This window comes from Mesoplodon densirostris, chromosome 9, assembly GCF_025265405.1.
Source record: "Mesoplodon densirostris isolate mMesDen1 chromosome 9, mMesDen1 primary haplotype, whole genome shotgun sequence".
Lineage (NCBI taxonomy): Eukaryota > Metazoa > Chordata > Mammalia > Artiodactyla > Ziphiidae > Mesoplodon > Mesoplodon densirostris.
In genome coordinates, this window is record NC_082669.1 from 85630053 (window position 1) to 85648825 (window position 18773).

At 36.3% G+C, this 18773-nt stretch overlaps 1 protein-coding gene across 2 annotated transcripts in view; it reads right to left on the minus strand.

The window, feature by feature from the left end:
* CADPS2 (calcium dependent secretion activator 2) overlaps window positions 1–18773 on the minus strand; it is a 493834-nt gene that overhangs the window by 64591 nt on the left and 410470 nt on the right. For both annotated transcript variants that reach the window (XM_060108899.1, XM_060108898.1), the window contains one exon: window positions 14928–15084. In XM_060108899.1, coding sequence (XP_059964882.1) covers window positions 14928–15084 — 157 coding nt within the window. The remainder of the gene's footprint in view (window positions 1–14927; window positions 15085–18773) is intronic.

The following is an 18773-nucleotide window of genomic DNA, read 5'->3' on the forward strand; positions in this document are numbered from 1 at the left end:
AGGTGGTATGGTTTTATTTTCTAAGAGGTTTAGCACACGAGGCATTTGACCACTTGCTGGAGATTCAAGGGAGCTGCCAAATTCCCTGAAGGTCTTGATACATGTAAATACAGCAATTAAACAGAGTTAGAATACATGTGGTATGCTGTGTATCACAGAAGAGCTAAACCTGTTCAATTCTAAGAGATAAGCTTGATTGCTTCTAAGAGATACACTAGTTTAATTCAGCAGGAGGGTGACCGTAGCCTTGGGAATGTCTATTCTGCTTCATGAACTTTTTAGTTATTTGTGGATTTTCTTCTTAGGCATTTACTTTTTCACATGGGTATTAAAAAAGTCAGCATATCACATGCATTTTTTAGTTGTCCATTAGTCTTCACTGAATTGTGACATAGGACATCCAACCTGAAGCCTTTGCAGAAGTCTAAGAATTTGCACTACTAGGACAGGACTGCTGGACAAGATACACTTACCTCCACTAAAAGATGACTGCTTTCTATGCACAGGTCATAGTTTTATTAGAACACAGGTCAGTGCTGTAGACTGAATGTGTCTCTCCCAAATTCATATGTTGAAATCCTAACTCCCAGTATGATGGTATAGGAGATGGGATCTTTGGGAGGTGATCAGGTCTAGGGCAGAGCCCTCAAGAACAGGATTAGGATCCTTATCAAAGAGACCCCAGAGACATTCCCTTGACCCTTTCACCCTGTGAAGATACAGTGCGAAGACGGTTGTCTGTGAGCCAGGAAATCTAGCTCTCCCCAGACACTGAATCTGCTAGTGCTTTGATCTTAGACTTCCCAGCCTCCAGAACTATAAGAAATAAATTTCTGTTATTTATAAGCCACACAGTCTATGGTATTTTATTGTTGTAGCCCGAACTAAGACAGTATGGGTCTAAGTTGCACCATGAAAGAATAGAGAATCTTTAGGAAAACACTAAGTAATGCTAGTAATCATCAACAAAGAATTTGTAATTTTTTAGATGACGGTACATATTTCTCAAGCGAACATCCTAAACCCAGTTGTGATTTCTTTTAATAACCTTCAAAGTGAAAACGTGTTCATTTAAAAATATACTCTGTGGTTAGGAAAGGTATTTCTTAAGAGATGGTATTTTAATTGAGCCGAAATGATAGGGGAGCCCTCCGCGGCATGTGGGATCTTCCCGGACCGGGGCACAAACCTGTGTCCCCTGCACCGGCAGGCAGACTCTCAACCACTGAACCACCAGGGAAGCCCGCACCAATGTTTTAAGAAAGGAATGAGTGGGTGTGTTTCTAGAAAAACGAGAAAGCCAATGTGGCAGAAGTTGAGTGAGGGAGGGGGAAGAATAGTCCAAGGTGATGTCTAGATGGTAGGACATTGTGAAAAGGATGGATTTTGCTGGGGCAATGGGACACATTATTATTTTTATTATTACTAAGAGAAGAGTGACTTGATATGGTCTCTCCGGCTACTGTGTGGAAACAGGGTACGTGGTGAAGGGTGAAAGCAGAGAAGGAGGGCAGTACTCAGTTCTTTTCTGCAACAGACCAGCTAAAAGATGATGATGATGGTGGTGGTGGCCTGGATGAGAACGGCCAAGGTGGGAGATGGGGAAAAGCCTCTCAGTAATCCCATTCACTTTTCCTTTTTCCCAGCATGATGAATATGGTTAACAATAGCATACTACATACTTGAACATGGTCAAGAGATTAGATCTCAAATGTTCTTACCACTGCCCCCCCAAAATAATTGTAGGCATGTGAAGTGAAGGATCTGTCAACTAACCTTATTGCATTAAACTTTGATATACATAAGTATATCAAATCACTACAGTGCACACCTTGAACTTACACAATGTTATATGTCAATTATATCTCAACACTTCTATGGATTTGAATAGCTGTATATACTCATAGTTACTAAATTTAATTACCAGCACATTTTAATAGTACTGTCTTCATAAAATATTCAGCTAAGTATGCCAATTTCCACATAATCTTCTTCAAAACCTAAATAGTGTTTTAAAACTTGGGCAAAGAACGTGACACTCATCGTGGTGGTATGAATATGAAAATGCTCACTATATATTACTTTAATTTAGTGATTCTAAAATTTGTCAGAGGCTGGAAAACTACAGACACATGAAAGTGGAGTAGGAATTATTCTAAGTACAGAAGGAAATACAATACTTTTTTTTTCTATCTCTGATATATTTTAGCATTTTTTTGTAGTAAAATAATCTTTTCTGGCTTATCTATATGTTAAAAGATTTCCCATTAAAGTGAGAATGATAATCATATTTAATGATAAATGTCTTATTGAGGAGACTAATATTATCTTAATGATGTTTTCATTAGCACGAAAGGAGCTTTATTTATTCCTAGAGATTCAGTCATAAAGCTAGAAGGTACTACAGATCATGTAATTCAGTTCCTTTTACCAAATGTCACCTAAATAGGGATACTACACATTAAGGATGAAGTATTTTTACTCATCTAAATCATTGTGGTACCCAATCTGAATTTATTGGATCTCTACTTCACAACTTTCCTCCATCTCTTCCTCCTCCTCATGAGCATTTTTGGAGTGTCAAACACTGTACTAAGTCCTTTATATGCATTCTCATTTAATCATCAGAAAAACCCTGTGAGGGAAGCACTATTATTTTCTTCAATCTTATCAACAAGGAAATTGAGGCACAGATAATTTAGGACACTTGGCCAAGTCATTTAGTCATTAGACAGTAGAACAAGGATTTGATACCAGAGCCCCCTCTTAACTTCCATAGATTATAATACTATTCTCCTTCAATTTTAGTTACTGTAAGCTATTATCTGTCTATCCATTCATACATCTGTTCAACCTACCATCATCACATTAGCAACTTTTAAGACATAGAAATGTAGCAAACTCTTCTAGATTAAAAAAAAAAAGTCTTGCAAATGACAAACACGCTACACCATATCTTAGATGAATTATATGTTTTTGGAATTAGAATTTTTAAAAACTCAGTTACAACATGAAAAAGTGAAAAGGTTACCAAAACAATTATATTCAATGAACTGAAAAGTAAACTAAACTCAGGGAACATGATTCCTCCAGCTCTGCTCTTTCTCAAGATTATTTTGGATATTTGGGGTCTTTCAGCAATTTCACTCCTGTATATATATCCAAAAAAAACAAGAACACTAATTCAAAAAGACACATGCACCCCAATGTTCATAGCAGCATTATTTACAATTGCCAAGATAGGAAGCAACCTAAGTGTCCATCAACAGATGAATGGAGAAAGAAGATGTGGTATACGTATACAATGGAATATTCTCAGCCGTTAAAAAAAGAAAAAAAAGAAATTTTACCATCTGCAGTAACATGGATGGACTTGGAAGGCATTATACTAAATGAGATAAGTCAGACAGAGAAAGACAAATACTGTATAATATCACTTATATGTGGAATATAAAAAATATAATAAACTAGTGAATAAAACAGAAAAGAGCCAGTGGGAAGGGGGAAGGGGACTAAGGGGTATAAACTATTAGGTATAAAATAAGCTCCAAGGATATACTGTACAACACAGGGAATATAGCCAATATTTTACAATAACTATAAATGGAGTATAACCTTTACAAATTGTGAATCACTATACTGTACACCTGTAACATATATTATACATCAACTATATTTCAATAAAAAAGTGAACACTGTGAAAATATTCAATGTGCTTATAATATGCATTGAAAGCTGGATAATTTTACATTGCTATACAGCTAGACTGTGTGCTTAAGCCTTAATTTATATGGCTTACTAATAAAAAGTATAAAGAACCTTAGGCTCTGCATCTTGATAGGTACTGTTAAATATTGTCATTATTTTTAAGTACACCAAAGCCAAAACACATGCTAATGCTAACAAATCATTACCTCTGCAAATGAGCATTCTACCTGATCAGTTCAAATGCTACTTTATTATACATTTAGAGATTAGGTATGTTGGCTATTAAGCCATACTCACTTTCTTAAGATGAAGAAGCACATAAGGAGAATCACTCTCAGTTATTATTAAATGTTATAATGATTTTATGACTAAGTAGCAGTTGACTCAAATGTATTTCTAGCAAGAGCTCTCTTATGTAACAAATTATTATATCTACAAATGAGCACTCTAGCTCATCAATTCAAATGCTACTTTACTGTACATTTAGAGATTAGATATGTTGGCTATGAAGTCATACTTAGTTTGTTAAAATGAAGCACATAAGGAAAATCACACTCGGTTATTATTAAATGTTATAATGATTCTAAGATTAAGTAGCAGTTGACTCAAATGTATTTCTAGCAAGAGCTCTCTTTTTTGATATCCTTGATAAGCACTGAATTCATTATCTTGTTAAATAGGCCTACTTCTCTTCTCTTATTCTCATCCTAGGAGTGAAAATAGGGATTGTCCACCTGATCATTATACCAGCAACCTGGAAGTTGTACCAGAAGTCTTTCCTTCACTTCCTACCTCCAATGAGTAGTCAAAACCTGCATATTTTATATCCTTATTATCTTTCTAACACTTCTCCTCCCTCTCTCCATCACCACTGCTGTTGTCCTAGTTCCAGCCTTCTCATCTCCTGCCTTGGCTAATGCAATAATCTCCTAACTGGTCTTAGGCTCCTAATTTTCCTTCTATCCATTCATCTTCTTAAAATCTGAAGCAGAGGGGCTTGCTAAAACGTAAAACAGGTAATGTACCTCCCAAAGATTATAATTCTTTAATGGATCCTCAAGAAAAACTTCAAAAGCCTTAGCATGGAATGAGAGCCATCTATGAGACGTCTTTTTTTTTTTAAGATTTATTTATTATTTATTTATTTATTTTTTGCTGCATCGGGTCAGTTGCAGCATGCGGGATCTTCATTGAGGCATGCAGGATCTTTCATTGCGGCGTGCAGGTTTTCTCTTCTCTAGTTGTGGCACACAGGCTCCACGGCATGTGGGCTCTGTAGTTGTGGCGTGTGGGTTCCAGAGCATGTGGGCTCTGTAGTTTGCAGCACGCAGGCTCTAGCTGAGGCGCGTGAGCTCAGTAGTTGTGGCGCGCGGGCTTAGTTGCCCCGTAGCATGTGGGATCTTAGTTCCTTGACCAGGGATCAAACCCACGTCCCCTGCATTGTAAGGTGGATTCTTTACCACTGAACCACCAGCGAAGTCCCTGAGGTGTCTTAATATGACCTCTCTGGCTCTTTTCGTTTGCCTGACCCCCCTACTTCCTGTGGTCCAGCCATAATGATTTTCATGGTTCAGTTCAAGTATACACTTTCCCCTCCAAGTCTTCCTTGAAATGCTTCATTCTGCTGTCCCTTTCCCTAATTACTGGTTTCCCATGTTTATTCTCCACCCTGCACAGGTTTCTACTGTAGTCCATGTTATACTTCTGTACTCGTTGACATATCTCTTTCTTCCTATGAGCGTGCAAGGTCCTTGGAGAAGGGACCATGTCTGTATTCTTAGTATCCAACAAAGTCCCTGGCTCAGAGCAAGTGTTCAAATGTTTGTTGAATGAATGACTACCTGTATACACTATTAAGATTACTACATAGTTACTACATTATTATTCTGTATAAGAATGTCTGAGGCCTGTGTATCTCTTCATATTTTATATAAAATATATAGTACTGGGCCTCCCTGGTGGCGCAGTGGTTAAGAGTCCGCCTGCCGATGCAGGGGATGCGGGTTCGTGCCCCGGTCTGGGAGGATCCCATGTGCCGCGGAGCGGCTGGGCCCGTGAGCCATGGCCGCTGGGCCTGCGCGTCCGGAGCCTGTGCTCCGCAGCGGGAGAGGCCACAACAGTGAGAGGCCCGCATACCGCAAAAAGAAAAAAAAAAAAAAAAATAAAATAAAATATATAGTACTAAATATTTTTATGAGAAATTCTATTTTTAGACCCATATGTCCAAGATCATACTGCTAAAAATTCTACTGGATATGAATGTTGTCTATTTTATGTCTCTTATTTTATTATTATTATTATTCTTTCGGCCATGCCGGGTTTTGTGGCTTGTGGGATCTTAGTTCCCTGACCAGGAATCAAACCAGGGTCCCGTCAGTGAAAGCCCAGAATCCTAACCACTGGACCACCAGGGAATTCTATGTCTCTTATTTTAATGAATATACCAAAGGGAGGATTTTCTCTGTTCAGTCATGACTTGATAGCAAACTATTACATCCTGCAGAATTAGGAGAAAATGGAGATTTCCAGTATTTCCTAAGAATGGTCACCAATATTGAATTCTGGCCAAAAGTTTGCTTACGTTTCAGCAGAGTTTTCCTTTTCATTAAAATAAATCAAATTATAAACCCATGTTCAAAAGTTTTAGAAAATTGGCAATTGGTAGTATTTCTTTGGTAATCAGATTCAGGAAAGGCGAGGAAGAATGGAGGGAGAGATGGGATGGAGGGGAGAAAGAGGAAGAGGAAAAATGGGAAGAAATGAAGAGAAAATACACATAGAAAGGGACAGAAAGAAAAGAGAGAATCTGGTTTCAAAAGGCAAGACTCCTGGAATACAGACAACACTATACTTATGTAAATGTATGCTCCTTTTCTTAGTTGCCCATATGCCAGTTTGCATCCCATTCCTATCAGACACTGTCAAAAGCCATCTTAATATGTAGCCCCAGGCATCAGAATGAGTGCTTCTATCTTCTCCATATGGTTTAATAAGGATAGATTAGGATTTGGGGCTGCCACCTGTCCAAATCAAGCCTTTACAAGGTTCCCATTGCAACAGCTCATTGGAAGAGGCAAGTTCTCAATGTGGCCTCATCCAAGAACGCTTCTGACATTATACCAGAGGCGTGGAAGTAGAAAGAACTGCTCAGAAGGAGTCTCAAATAGTGGTTACGAGAACATAAGTGGAGGACTAGCATCTAGTTGGTTGATAAAAATATTTTTTTCCAAAAGATTCTATTCTATGTCTCCAAATATCACCTTATCAGAAAATAGTGAAGCATCAATGACATCAAGCCCAACAGTACAATTAGAAATGGCAAAAAGAAAGCAAAAGGCTTCAAGGAAAGGTAAACTAGGGGTGCAGATGTGCCCAGTTATTTTGAGCATCCCAATAATTAATAAATTAGTGTTGATTATTTACAGACCCAAAAGAGTCTTACATTTACAAAAGTACTTGTCATAGGCTTTTAATAGTAAGATTTCAACACAGAATTTAAACTATAATCCAATTAATAATGATTACTGAGACAATACCACTGGATAAATTAAGGATAAGGAGATAAAAGAGTTCACATACTGTGTTTAGGGTAAAAATATGGCTGTTGACTCCTGAGACCATATAATCCAATTTTATATCGTGCCTTCCTCCTCCTAATTAGTCAGCATTAGTGGATTACTAGGAAGAATGAATTTCCCCCCTAAAATTCTAATTAGGCATTTCAGAAGGGAATGAGTAATTTATGACCAGCAAAAAAACACAAAAAATACCCGACCACACGAACCACAATAAAAACAATAGATTTTGCCACAAAACAACAATTATTCAAGGGACTACAAACTTTATCAATCCTTAGTAATGCAAGCACCATGGACTAAGATATAAAATTAATAGATCACTCTCTATGTTGACAAATACATATAATGGGATCCCCATCACAGGAAATATGACTATGGGCTTCAGGAGAAAAGCCCGGAGGACTGCAGCCTAGAACAGCTTTATGTAAAAAGAAAACACACACACACAAACCAAACCGAACTTCCTCCCCACTCAGATCTAGGAATAGCACCCAGCCAAGAATCTGGCACATTAAGCAGGCACTCAATAAATATCCGTTTATTGAATAATCCACCCCCTAAAGGAAACTCTGAGAGCATCCTGCTGAGGTTTAAGTAAAATAGAAAACTCTTCAGTTTTTATTCTCTTTAAACTTAAAATTTGATAAGCAATTTTACATAGTTTGGTAATATTTAATTTATACTATACTGGAATGATAATATACTAAAACCACACCCAACTATTCCTTTCCTCTCAGGCACTTGTTAAAAAATACCTATCTATCATCTATCTATCTATCTATCTATCTATCTATCTATCTATCTAGAGATAGGAGGTAACAAGGAATGAGAGCACTGTTGTTATAATGTTTATTATTTTGGGGGCAACAAATCCAAATCAAACAAAACCAAGTTTAAAACTATAATTTAAAATGTCATAGCACACAGTACACATAATTGAATTACAGTTTTACAATCTGTTGCATTATAGTTAGTACTGCATATATGCCCATATCCTCCACTAGATTATATGCTTTTCAAGGGCAGGAATTGTTTTTTACCCATGTATCTGTAAGGTGACTGGGATTTGGTAAATTGTAGGCATTCAGCCCCCGTTTCTTGCAGAATTAATTCAGGAAAAAATCAATATAAACATTAAGCAAGGCTTAGGGCAAAAATAAGCTAAGTCTCGTGGTCTAGCAATTCTCATGCTGGATTTTATGAGACTAGTATTAAAGCCAAATGGAAAAGTCTGTAATTTTACTCCAGTTACGTACAACCTTCTTATCTTTGGGGTTATGTCCCACAATACCGTCCCTGTAATGGAAACAATTGAGTATGGCTGTAACATGATCAATAGCCCTCAAGTGTGGGGTTCCTGATGTTCGTGGCCTTCAAGAGTTAAAGATGTTTCTGCAAATCTACAGTGAAGAACACTGTTAGAGCATTTTAGATTATTTTCTCTAAGGCACTAATTTCTAAGAAAATAAACAGATTAAAATTTTAAAATGTCTACATGTAGTATAAAGATACTAGAGCAGTACTGCAGCATTCAATATAAGAAAAAGCTAGTGACTCCTTGCTTTTTCATTTCTTTTACTATATTAGTCAGTAGAACAAGTTCTGACACACAATTTTGAATTCAATCAGCTCTTGGGGTTGGAGTTAAATACATTTTTGAGTTTTAGTGGTCATTTCATCATTTGTAAAAGAGCTATAAAACTAACCTGGCACACAGCTCTGCTATAATCTAGAAGTCATATCCTTTCTGCATTATTCCTAGTAGATGTATATACAGATATAACTGTAAACACCAATTTGTGAATTTCAGACGTACAGCTCATTTAAGCTCTTGAGGTAGAATGACACGCAGGTGCCAGCCCTCCATATTTCAAAGCCTGAAAATTAACCTAATATACAATATGGTGACCTAACAGTTCTTCATTTGAAAGAAATCTAAAAAACAATCTCTGATACAGCCGAAGTGTGAGAGTAACCCACCAGGATTTCCACCTCTTCATTTCTTAATGAGTTTTTTGATAATGAGAGGTGACTTTGCCAGTCACTCTGGGCTCTATTATGGCTAATTTGACTCCACTTCACTCTCCTTGTTAATTATTAACACTAGCCTTTTTATCCTCATGAGACCACATTCCAATTTTTCTTTTTTCGATTTTTATGAGCCCATCTTTATGAAGGTGAAAGTCTTGGAGAATAGGTTTTCACTTAGTGTAGAGCCTGAACATTTATTATTCGTTTAGGTAGAGACGCTGTGACATTGATTATATACGCACGGGTGTTCTTCAGGATGGCTTTAATGTGCTAGCAACGTGAAAAGGCTGTTAATTAAAGAAGCACCGTGGTATTTTTCAGCTGGGAATCAGTTCCCAACAGAATGGTCATTTGCCACTTGCTAGCATATCCACAGATTAAAAGGTGACTAGCTCCAAGAGTTTGTCTTTCAGTAGTACTGAAAGAGATGATTTGTGCCATTTGCAGATGGCTTTCATTTGTCAGAAGCAGTCACTTGCCATACGGATTATCGACAGGACAGGACAATTGTGGAAAATAGCACGCAACGGTAGAATCTATTTGTACCAGCTTCATAGTCACTCAGGATCATTCAACTATCATGCTAATTGCTTCATTATGAAAACATTTATTTTCCCTAATTTTAATACATCTGTTTTTCAAAACTGTTTCCTGAGATACCATTTAAAGTGATTACCCATCTAATTAAGACGAGTTGTGGGGAGTGGATCAGGATGTATGGAGGAAGGGTGGAAAGGTAAGTGGGAGTTCAGTCTTTTTTGGACAGAAATGAGGGAGCCGGAGTTTGTTTTCTTCATCAGTCCTTCTCTGGGAGTCAATGGGTGAGCCTATGAGGGGCAGGAGACTGGGGACAGTTGCTAAAATTGTGGTGCAGCTGGTACTCTTCCCTCGAGGGAAACCACATTTCATCTCCAAGGATCCTTAAGGCTAAGACTTTCCCTAATCATGCCCAACTGTAAGGAAACACACCTACCCCAGACACAGTTCTTTTTTCCCTCCTTAAAATAGCAACCGAATTCACTGTCTTGAATCTCTTTCCTCCTCTAATTAGTTCAGTCCCTGGAAATCTCATCATGGATGTTTTATAAGGTACATGCTAAGACAATACTTTATCTGGTCCTTTCTGCACCCTTTAACCAACATGCTTCCTTTGCCCCCATAATTCAAGGCCCTTATCAACATTTTATGAGGTAAAAATAAAAGTTCAAGGAATCTCCTATCTTCTTTAAAAATATTATCTTATTTTATAAATGCCCCCAGAATCTGCATTTGTGCCTGTAGACTGAGGTGGGCTGGAGACTAAGTGATCAGGCTCCAACTTGCCGCTGCCTTGGTTTCCTGCCAGCAAGCCCCAGCCCAGGCACCTCGCCTCCTAGGGGTTTAGTTTATTCAGCTGGAAAATGAAGACGTTTGTCTAAGATCCTCTCTGCTCCCCTAAAGATAAACACCTATTTTTAAATATCAAAGCATAAATATTTTAACAAAATAAAGATGGTAAACATCCAGCAGGAACATCTAAATTATTCATTAAAAAAAAAAAAAAAACCCCAAACAACTCAGCTATAAAGCTTTCAAGGCACAAATAAAGCACAAATCTAACAATATTTCTGTTAGAGACGTGTTAGTAATTTTTATTTTGGAAAAGCAGACATAAGTATGTGACATTATTAGTAATAAATCACAACCATTTAAAATCTCTATATAATTAGTGGTATGACACGTGTGGGGTAATAGTAAGCACTGTTATCCAGCAAATTATCTCCCTTAACAAGATTGGACATTTTGGAGCAATCTGTTCCTATTTTATCCCTGGCTAGTTAAGGTTTAAATTAATTAGAATTTGGACTGTACCTCTAGTTGGGTCAATATGGTAAAAACTGTCAGGCCATGGCAGTGATGTAAGAATCTTTCTTTGGGAGGTGGTGGTAAAAGGACAGAAGTTTTATGTTTTCCTATAAGCTTTCCAAAAGGACAATTTGGGGGCAGCTATAGGTTGACATTTAACATTTGAATTGAATTCACTAAATCACCATCTGAATATTTCAGGAATTTAATGAAACAAACATAATTATTAACAATATTCTTTATTATCAAGGGTGATATTAATAGCAAAAAAAATATGTCTTACCAACTACTGAGATATTACTAAGTGGTCTTGGCTTTGGATAGTAACTTGTGAGTTTGAGTTGAAAGTTACTGCATTCTATTTCAATTCCCCAGACCACACTGTTCTCCCAGTACCAAAAGGAAATTACAGCACTGGAGAACTTTTCTATTTACCTCACTATATAGAGGAGCTGTTTTTCTCTGAAATAATTGATGTTTTCTAAAATATGTTAATCACTGCAAAATCAAAGTCTAGATCTAGACTTACCCCCCCAAATGGATAACATTCAAAAGAAATCATTAATCAATGCTTCTGTGTGATTGAGTAATGTATACCAAAATGACATAACACAATACTTTATGCATTTAATAGTAGCCAATATTATAAAAATGGTTTAAAACAGGAGAGGAATGTGATATTCTTTTGAATTAAATATTTGGCTAAAAATCACATTTCTGTTATTCTCTTTTTAGTGTTCTTTTTGATATGACTCATAAAATTACACTTGAATGTAAGAGCTCTTCTTAAAAATAAATTTTAAAAGATGTTAATTCATTGGCATTATAGTAGAGGTTCCCCCAAGAAAATTTCTAAGAAATCTACAGCATATTTATTTTCCTTATAAATAAATTCTAATATATTGAATAAGTTAAATGACTCATCTTTACTATTTCACTGAGAATATTAATAAATACCTTCGGGCTTCCCTGGTGGCGCAGTGGTTGAGAATCTGCCTGCTAATGCAAGGGACACGGGTTCGAGCCCTGGTCTGGGAGGATCCCACATGCCGCGGAGCAACCAGGTCCGTGAGCCACGACTACTGAGCCTGCGCGTCTGGAGCCTGTGCTCCGCAACAAGAGGCTGCGATAGTGAGAGGCCTGTGCACCGCGATGAAGAGTGGGCCCCTCTTGCCACAACTAGAGAAAGCCCTCACACAGAAATGAAGACGCAACACAGCAAAAATAAATAAATAAATTAATAAAAACTCCTACCCCCAACATCTTCTTAGAAAAAAAAAATAAATAAATAAATAAATAAATACCTTCATCTTTGAACAAACCTCCGAAGAAATCTAAATATGGTCAATTCTTGAGTTTTCATGCAAGTGGAGAAGAGCAATGTTAGAAATAATCCTATGTTTATTTATTCTCATTTAGGGACTAAATGTATAACATTGTACATGTATTTATTTTTGGCAGCAAGTTTATTGATATATATTTGTCGTAAGAAAATATTAAACCTCATTTGTAATTTCTTAGCAGAAAAAAAATGATGATAAGAGACTGGGAAAGAAGAAGGTCATTTGAGGTCTGCTAGCTGGCAGGAGGGAACCAAACTGGAATGTAAAAGCTGTCTGAGGACAATTTTCAGAAGAAACGATTCACATACGGATAACTGTGGGTATAGCAACTCCTGAGAGCAGATATTGTTGTTGAATCTGAACTAGGAATTGTAGCTTAGTTCTCTGGCTTTTTAATAAGACCTTTTGGAAATGAAATTGGATAAGAGAATGAATAAGATGGCTAAAAAAATCAAGATTGAAATTGTAACCGATTAATATCTATAATATTTATTTAGCATTCATTATACATGAGCTATTACCTTCTTTAATCCTCACCACCAATGACACTGTAGGTACTATTATTTCTTTCTTTTATAGATGAAGAACCTAAAGTTTACTGAGGTTAAGCTATTGTCAAAGGTCAAGTAGTGAGCAGCAGAGACAGATGTGAATCTGTCTGGCACCAAAGCCCATGTTATTAATTAGTATAATATGATGCCTCTCTCTCTTATGTAATTAGTATAACATGTTATTAATTAGTATAACAAAGGTTCTTACCCTGGTGTCCCAAATCCAGATGTCCACAGGGAGTCCAATATTACACACATTTCATGTAGCTGTTTTTTTCCAGTAAAACAGTTGTAGTTTTATCATAGACTCAAAGGGATGAATAACCAAAGGAAGGTAAGAAATGATAGACTAAGGTGATGAACAAAATCAAGAGAGTAATTTTTAAAAAAACAAAGATAAATGTCAAAAAAATGATTTAAATTTAAACCTGGAAATACAGAGTAGTGATATCCTGGAAAGAGAGGAGCAAAGAGATCTGGAGTTTTAAAAGACAGCAAGTGTGAACTGTATCACCAGTGTGACTAAGCTCTTGGGAGAGAGGGCAGCTGTGGGCTGCAGGAAGACAGGGCAGAAGGCAGGCAGCTCTCCTTGGGGCCTAGGTTACCCAGGTAACGTTGTGGGCACTGTGTACTTCTTAGCACCACACTCCAGAGCAATATTGAAAACTGGAGTGAGACCTTCTTAGAGGAAGGTGATAAAAATGGTGATGGGCATGAAAATGCTATCACATGAGAAAGAGTTAAATGACTGGGAATAACAGCTGGGAGAAGAACTTATGCAACAAAAGAAGGCCATTCCATGGATCAGGCAGAACAAGTCAGAACCAGAGGTTATGGTGTTTTGTGACCGCCTGGAGGGGTGGGATAGGGAGGGTGGGAGGGAGGGAGAGGCAAGAGGGAAGGGATATGGGAACAGATGTATATGTATGACTGATTCACTTTGTTATAAAGCAGAAACTAATAAAAAAAATTTTTTTAAATATATAAATTAAAAAAAAAAAGCTAAAAAAAAAAAAAAAGAACCAGAGGTTAGACAGAGGCAGAGTTCAACCTGGTTTATATTGAGAGTAGTGTAATACAATAGGGAATTAGTGACCCCAAGACCACTGCAAGTGTTGAAGCAAAAGGCTGTCAGTAGAAACCAAACCTGAGTTAAAGGGAAACTTCAAAAAGAATCATCAGAGGAAAGGCCCACAGGAATCTGTATGCTAAGAAATGCCTCCAAAAATCCTGACGAAAAACTAGGTTTATACTGGCTGCTAGAAGACCATGTACCAGAATAATTATAAAAGTTATTACTGCATTGGAAAAAAATATCTCAACAGAGAACCTTTACATTCTCTTCAATTTCTAAATACTGAGAGAGGAAGCAATACCACAGGGCAATATTCCTATCATCTGTAAAACCGAATCTCTTCAGGCAAACAATATTAGCACAGTGTGTATTAGTAGAAGCCTTAACATGGCATGATGTCTAGAATAACAAGTTTCTAAGTAACATGGCATGATGTCTAGAATAATAAGTTTCTAAGGTGTCTTTCAGAGATCTTAAATTCTCAGGTACTTTAGAAATGTTAACCTTTGAAGATTTTCTGATTCACAGGTACACTGAGAAGGTGCCTATGTTGTCAGCGCCTGATGAAGCAGGAGGGTAGAAAGAGAGCAACTTTAGAGGCCAGTGGAGCAATGTGAGAGTGTTGCTGGTCTCGCCCAGACCCGGGCCAGATATACCTGGGGAGACTGAGCAAACGTTAACGTTACTCGTGTTGATTCTTGTTGGGTGACTGCTAGAGCTCTGTAAATCCAGACTCACACACACAAAGTTCTCCCCTCCTCCCCATTTCTACAGTAAAGAAAATGCAAGTGCTTACCGTCATTTCGGAGGAAATTGTTGAGCAGCTGGAAAAGAGGAAAACTGTCCCAGGAGTCTTGTGGTTGTGCTTCCAGTGCAGTATCCATATCCACTGTGAATAAAGCCCAAAATTTCTCTGCATGCTCTGCCAATAAATCAGGCCACCAGGCAAACGCCTGTAAACAAATAAAGAAATAATGTAAACATACATTACCTGTTAGAAACATACACAAATACTGTAAAAATATGTCATTAAAAGTGAAATTGTAGGACACTACTGTAGAGTATGATACCAAATGTTTTAATATTTCTAGTCACAGAAAAAAGAATTGGAAATAAATATGCCAAAACATTCATAGTAGTTATGTATAAATTATGAGATACAAGGAATTTTTGTTTTGTTTTATGTATTTTTCAAATGTTCTAAATAAAAAATGTGTTTTAAAAAATAAAGCAATAAATGTCATTTTACATTTTAATTCTACATTAGATTTCATATTTTATTTATCAATGCCAAATTTGTTTACTATTTAAATACACGTATCTACAAAATTATTTCCCATTTAAAAAAGATTACATTTTATTTGTAGTATTTTTTTTATGAATCTAAGGTCTAAAGCTAAAACACACTTTCATAGAGAGGGATTTCCTGACCCTCCAGGGTAAATTATGTCCTCCTAGATAGTCTCTCTGATGCCAAGTATTTTCATTTCACAGGACTTAGTACTGTGTATATGACCACACATATAAATATCTTAATGTCTGCCTCTTTATTTAGACTGTAAACCCCACAGGGGCAAGGCTGTATATGTCCTGTTTATTAGTTTATACTCAGCTAGGCATTTTTTAATGCCTTTTAGGTAGTACAATAATCACTTAAGAAAAATCTCTGCTGTTTAGATGGGTGAAAAGAGTATTTACTTTTTAGGAGGTTCTCAAAAATAATGTGGCCTGCCCATGTAACCTGGCAGCAGGCCCACCAGCCAGCCCGCCTATGGATCCTACCAACCAGACCACCTGGAATATCTGGCTGGGCTGACTGGTGAAGGCTTTCCCTGCTGAAGTCAGTCTGTAAAGAAAGGAAGAAGAGACAGTTTCTTCAAATGCACAACACCAATGTAAGATTACCAGATCATGAAGAAACTAGAAATAGGACACCAAACAAAAGAACAAAATAAAGCTCCCATAGACAATCCCAAAGAAGTGGAGATCTATAAATTGCCCAAAAATGTTCAAAAATTATTTTAAAGTAGTTCAGTGAGCTACAAGAGAACAAAGACAGACAACTAAATGAAATCAGGAAAAAAATATATGAAAAAAATGAGAAGTTCAACAAAGAGAACCATAAAATGAACCAAATAAATATTCTGGAGCTGAAGAACAAAATAACCAAAAAATTTAAAGGACAGCTTCAACAGTAGACTTGATCAAGTGGAAGAAAGAATCAATGAACTTGAAAACAAGTAATTTGAAATTATCTAGTCAGAGGAACAAAAAGAAAGAATGAAAAGGAGTGAAGAAAAGCCTATGAGATTTGTGGTACATCTTCGAGTGAACCAATTTGATATGTATTATCAAATACATATTTCTGGAGTTCCAGAAAGAGAAGGCAAAGGGAAAGGGTCAGGAAATTTATTTAAAGAAATAATGGCTGAAAACTTCCCAAATCTGAAAGAAATGGATATACAGATTGATGAAGCCCAAAAGATCCCAAATGGGTTGACCAAAAGAGGTCTACTCTGAGACACATTATAACTAAAATGTCAAAAATTAAAGACAGAGAGAGGATTTTGAAAGCAGCAAGAGAAAAGTGACTCATCATATACAAGAATAAGGCTATTAGCAGATTTCTCAGTAGAAACCTCAGAGGCTTGGAGGGAGTGGTAAGATATATTCAAAGAGCTAAAGAAAAAACTGCCAACCAAGAATACTATACACAGCAAAACTGTCCTTTAAAAATGAAGGCATGATAAAGACTTTCCCAGACAAACTAAAACTGAGGAAGTTTGTCACCACTAGACCTGCCTTACAAGAAGTGTGAAAGAAAATTCAAGTTGAAACAAAAGGATGCTAAATGCAACACAAATGTATACGAAAGTATAAATCTCACTGGTAAAGGTAAATATGTAGACAAACAATACTGTAATGCTGTAATGGTGGTACATAAATAACTTTTAATGCTAGTATAAAATCTAAAAGAGAAAAGTAGTAATAATAACTATAACCACAAAAACTTGTTACTGGATATATAGTACAGAAGAGGTAAAATATGACATGAATAACATAAAGTATGTGTAGGAAGTCCAAGTGCAGGGTTTTGTATATGATTGGAGTTATAAGTTTAAAATAGATGGTTAAAAGCTCTGAATTCCATTAATTACCTATCAGTAATTAATTTAAATGTAAATGGATTAAACTCTTCAATCAAAATACACAGAGTGGCTGAATGGGTAAAACAACAAGATACAACTATATGCTTGCTATCTATAAGAAACTCATTTTACATTTAAGGATACACATAGGCTGAAAGTGAAGGGGTAGAAAAAGACATTCCATGCAAATGAAAACCAAAAGTGAGCAGGGGTGTCTATACTTATATCAAACAAACTACAGTATATGTTAAAAACTGCCAAAAGGAATAAAGAAGGTTATTACATAATGGGAAAGGGTCAATTCACCAGGAAGCTAGGACAATTATAAATATATAAGCATCCAAACATCAGAGCACCTAAACATGTAATCCAAACATTGACTCTGTAGGGAGAAATAGATGGCAACACAATTACAATAGGAGATTTCAATGCTGTACTTTGAATAATGGAGAGATCACCCAGACAAGAAATTAGGAAACAGCAGACTTGAACAACACCAAATGGGTCTAACAGACACATACATACATTCCATACAACAGCAGTAGACTATACATTCTTCTCAAGTACTCATGAAACATTCTCTTGGAAAGATAGGTCACAAAAACAGTTTTACAAATTTAAGAAGATTGAAATCATCCCCAGTATCTTTTCCAACAACAGTAGAAAAAAGCTTGAAATGAATAACAAAAGAAAAAGAGAAAAAATCACAAAAACATGGGGACTAAACAAGATACTCTTGAACAAACATCGGATCAAAGATGAAAGCAAAAAGAAAGTAGAAAATATCTTGAGACAAACAAAAAACATAACGTACCAAAACCTACGGGATGCAGAGAAAGCAGTACTAAGAAGGAAGTTTATAGCAATGAGCACCTACATTAAAAAATTTTTAAAAATCTCAAATAAACAATATAACATTACACCTCAAAGAACCAGAAAAAGAAGAACTAAGCTCAAAGTTACAAAAAGAAAGGCAATAATAAAGGTTAGAGTATAAGTAACTGAAACAGAAAATAGAAAAACAATAGAAAAAATCAATGAAACTAAGAGCTGTTTTTTAGAAAAGATGACAAAACTTTAGTTAGATTAAAAAGAAAAAAACAAAGAAGACTCAAATAAATAAAATCATTTAAATGGAAGGGAGACATTTCAACTGATGCCACAGGAAAGAAAAAAGAATCATAAGAGACTAGAATGAACAATTATACATCAACAAATTAGACAACCTAGAAGAAAAGGATAAATTCCTAGAAACATATAATCTATCAAGACTGAATCAAGAAGAAACAGGAAACTTGAACAAACCAAAAACAAGTAAGGAATTTGAATTAGTAATCAACAACCTCCAAAGAAGAAAAGCCTAGGAACAGATAGCATTACAGGTTAATTCTATCAAACGTTTAAAGAAGAATTAAAACCAAGTCTTCTTAAACTCTTTCAAATAATAGAAGGGGGAACATTTCTAAACTCATTTTATGAGGAGAGTATCACCC